This window comes from Nannospalax galili, unplaced genomic scaffold, assembly GCF_000622305.1.
Source record: "Nannospalax galili isolate Female #2095 unplaced genomic scaffold, S.galili_v1.0 scaffold4264, whole genome shotgun sequence".
Classification (NCBI taxonomy): domain Eukaryota; kingdom Metazoa; phylum Chordata; class Mammalia; order Rodentia; family Spalacidae; genus Nannospalax; species Nannospalax galili.
The window spans coordinates 13,013-15,628 of NW_008351513.1; the positions used below are offsets into that span (position 1 = coordinate 13,013).

The following is a 2,616-nucleotide window of genomic DNA, read 5'->3' on the forward strand; positions in this document are numbered from 1 at the left end:
GCCCTGTGGCTTTGGGCTTGTCATGACATGAGGTAGGAGGGAGCACTAACATATGTCTGGAGAAAAAAGATGGAGTGGCTGGTGCCCACCCCACCTCTGCCCACCTTCCAGGGCCTTGGATGGCTGCAGATCTCCATGCAGTCCACCCCTTCAGGCTCCTTCCAGGGCATAGGCTGAAGCACAGGCCCCTGGGGACTCCTGCCCCCACCAGCACTGCCTCTTTCGCTGCTGTTGACCAATGAGAGATCCAGACAGTAGTTCCCCCGGAACCAGGCACTGAAGAGACAGGGCCACTCTGCAAACCTTCCCCACAAGCTGAGATACTAGCAGCTACACAAAGACATGCTAGAGTAAGACAGAGTTCCCTATACCTCCAGCAAACTCCCTCTGATCCAGCAAACAAACCAGCACCTGGGCCACAAACCAAGTCCTTAAGGAAGGTGGGGTCTGACCCATAGAATGGGCTCAGGGACTGTTTTTAACTGTAGTCCCAGGTGCCAGGAGCCACACACCAAGCTGGTGGCTGGTGCTCAAGTGTGTGTAAGACACCTGCCTATCCCAGAACTTCAGCTTGGGAATGCCCCTCCCCCACTTCGGTGCAGGCTAATTTGCTTGCCGGCTACTGGAGTAGAGCAAGGACCACCCCAGCACACCAATACATCCTCACTGGAAGAAGAGTCTAGATGTGTGGAGATGCTAGAAAAACATCTCAGTGTCTGGTTGCACTCAGTCAGAGTGCCTGCTGTCGCTGTCACAGCCTTCCATACCTTAAATGCCACCCTAGTGAGGTTCAGTGGGCCAGCAGAGGCCTGATTCCAGGTGCTGGCATGCAGTCCCATAGCTAACCCAGGGATACTGATAGAGTACAGGGAACTGAGCGGAGCTTCATAGACACTGGTGGTGAGGCATCTGAGCTGCTGAGGAGGCACAGGAAGGAGCTAGAAGATCCTCTGGGTATTGATTGACACCGTGCAGAAGGGCAGCTACAAAGCAAGGTGACAGAAGGAGCTGTTGCCAGTACCGGTACCCATGGGCTGGGGACACTGGCCTCAATGACCCTTGATGGTCATAGGGCTACAGAGCCACCCTCACCTTTGCTGCCGTGTCTGGACCCCACACCGTGACGCGGGAATGCAAACGTACTCCAAAGGACAGCAGATTTCTGGTAGTAAGGACACAGGATACCAATGAGGCCCATGGAGCTGGCATAGGGTTAGGAAGGGTCTTTATTGCTCAGAAGACTCAAGTGTTTTCAGAGAAGGCGCTGGTATGGCAAGGGGACGCTGCTTGACCCACAGAGAGCAGAGGAGGGACAGCATTGCCATGGTCTGCCCTGAAGCCCAGAGCATGGAGTGTGGACATCCTTCCATGGATTCCAGGCAGGCAGTGGCTACACCACCAGACCAAGGAAATGGTCTGTGCGGGGAGGAGGAGGGCAAGGGGGGCAAGTCAGGACAGGGCTGTGACTTCCAGGGGAGACCTGGGCCCGTTGGCTCAGCAGCTGGACTTCTGTCCGGAGGAGAGGCCTCAGCAGGCCTGGCTGGAGCAGGCCGGGCGGCAGAGCAGGGACACAGAGGAGGACCCAAGGCCGCAGCTGGACTGGCAGGAGGAGGCACAGCAGGAGGAGGCGGGCACGCAGCAGGCGGGTCTGCACACGGGGCGGCAGAGCAGGGACATGCTGGAGCAGGGTCTGCAGCAGACGGGCTTGCAGCAGAGGGGCACACAGCAGGACGACTGGGATGAGGGCTGGCAGCTAGACTGCTGGCCGCAGGGGGATCCAGAGCAGATGGGTGCACAGCAGACAGGTTCACAGCAGACAGGCTTGCAGCAGACTGGTGTGCAGCAGAGGGGCTTGCAGCAGAGGGTCACACAGCAGGGGGAGGAGCTGCCACAGGGTGAGGAGCTGCAGCCCGAGGTCTGGCAGCTGGACTGTTGGCCGCAGGATGAGGAAGACCCACAGCAGACTGGCTCACAGCAGACAGGTTTACAGCAGACTGGTGTGCAGCAGACGGGCTTGCAGCAGAGGGTCACACAGCAGGGGGAGGAGCTGCCACAGGGGGAGGAGCTGTAGCTGGACTGTTGACAGCATGGTGTGGAGGAGCTGGGGCAGGTGGATTGGCAGCAGGGGCTGGACACACAGCTCGCTGGGGTGCAGACAAGGGTCAGGCAGGGGGCCGGAGCACAGCAGGTGGACTGGCAGCAGCTTGGGGCACAGCAGGGCTCACAGTAACTCTCTGGACAGTCGTCCACCTGCCAGAAGGACTCGGTGTGGGCGTCGGAGCAGACAGACATGGTGGAGGCGGCCATGGCAGGTGGGGCTGGAGGAGGGTATGAGTGAATGTGAGTGTGTGTGTCTGTGTGTGTGTGTGTGTGTGTGTGTGTGTGACTGTGTGGATCAAGGGGCTGGGCCCTCAGCTTTTATCCCCCTCCCTGACTGTGTTTTCCCAACAGGAGGCCTCCCTCTTCCTTGTTTGGGGACCCAGCAAGCTCATTAGTGGGTTCTTGTTTAGCTCTGAGGTGCCACTCAGCTTGTAAACATCCTGAATGTAGGAAGATGTTTCTATTCCCTGTCTCTGCATGAACAGGGCATGTCTCTGCCTGTACCTCAGAGGTGTG

General features: G+C 58.4%; 1 protein-coding gene across 2 annotated transcripts; it reads right to left on the bottom strand.

Moving 5' to 3' along the window:
- Window positions 1-1,527: 1,527 nt before the first annotated feature.
- On the bottom strand, window positions 1,528-2,307 carry LOC103746314 (keratin-associated protein 10-3-like). Of its 2 annotated transcripts, none has more exons than XM_008848451.1 (2): window positions 2,111-2,307; window positions 1,528-1,978 (listed from the first exon to the last, which is right to left on the bottom strand). In XM_008848451.1, the coding sequence occupies exons 1-2, from the start codon at window positions 2,305-2,307 to the stop codon at window positions 1,528-1,530; spliced, it is 648 nt and encodes a 215-aa protein (XP_008846673.1). The 2 variants fall into 2 exon arrangements, with proteins under 2 accessions (XP_008846673.1, XP_029409587.1); XM_029553727.1 differs by having other exon boundaries at window positions 1,528-1,734; window positions 1,819-2,307.
- Between the last annotated feature and the right edge of the window lie 309 nt (window positions 2,308-2,616).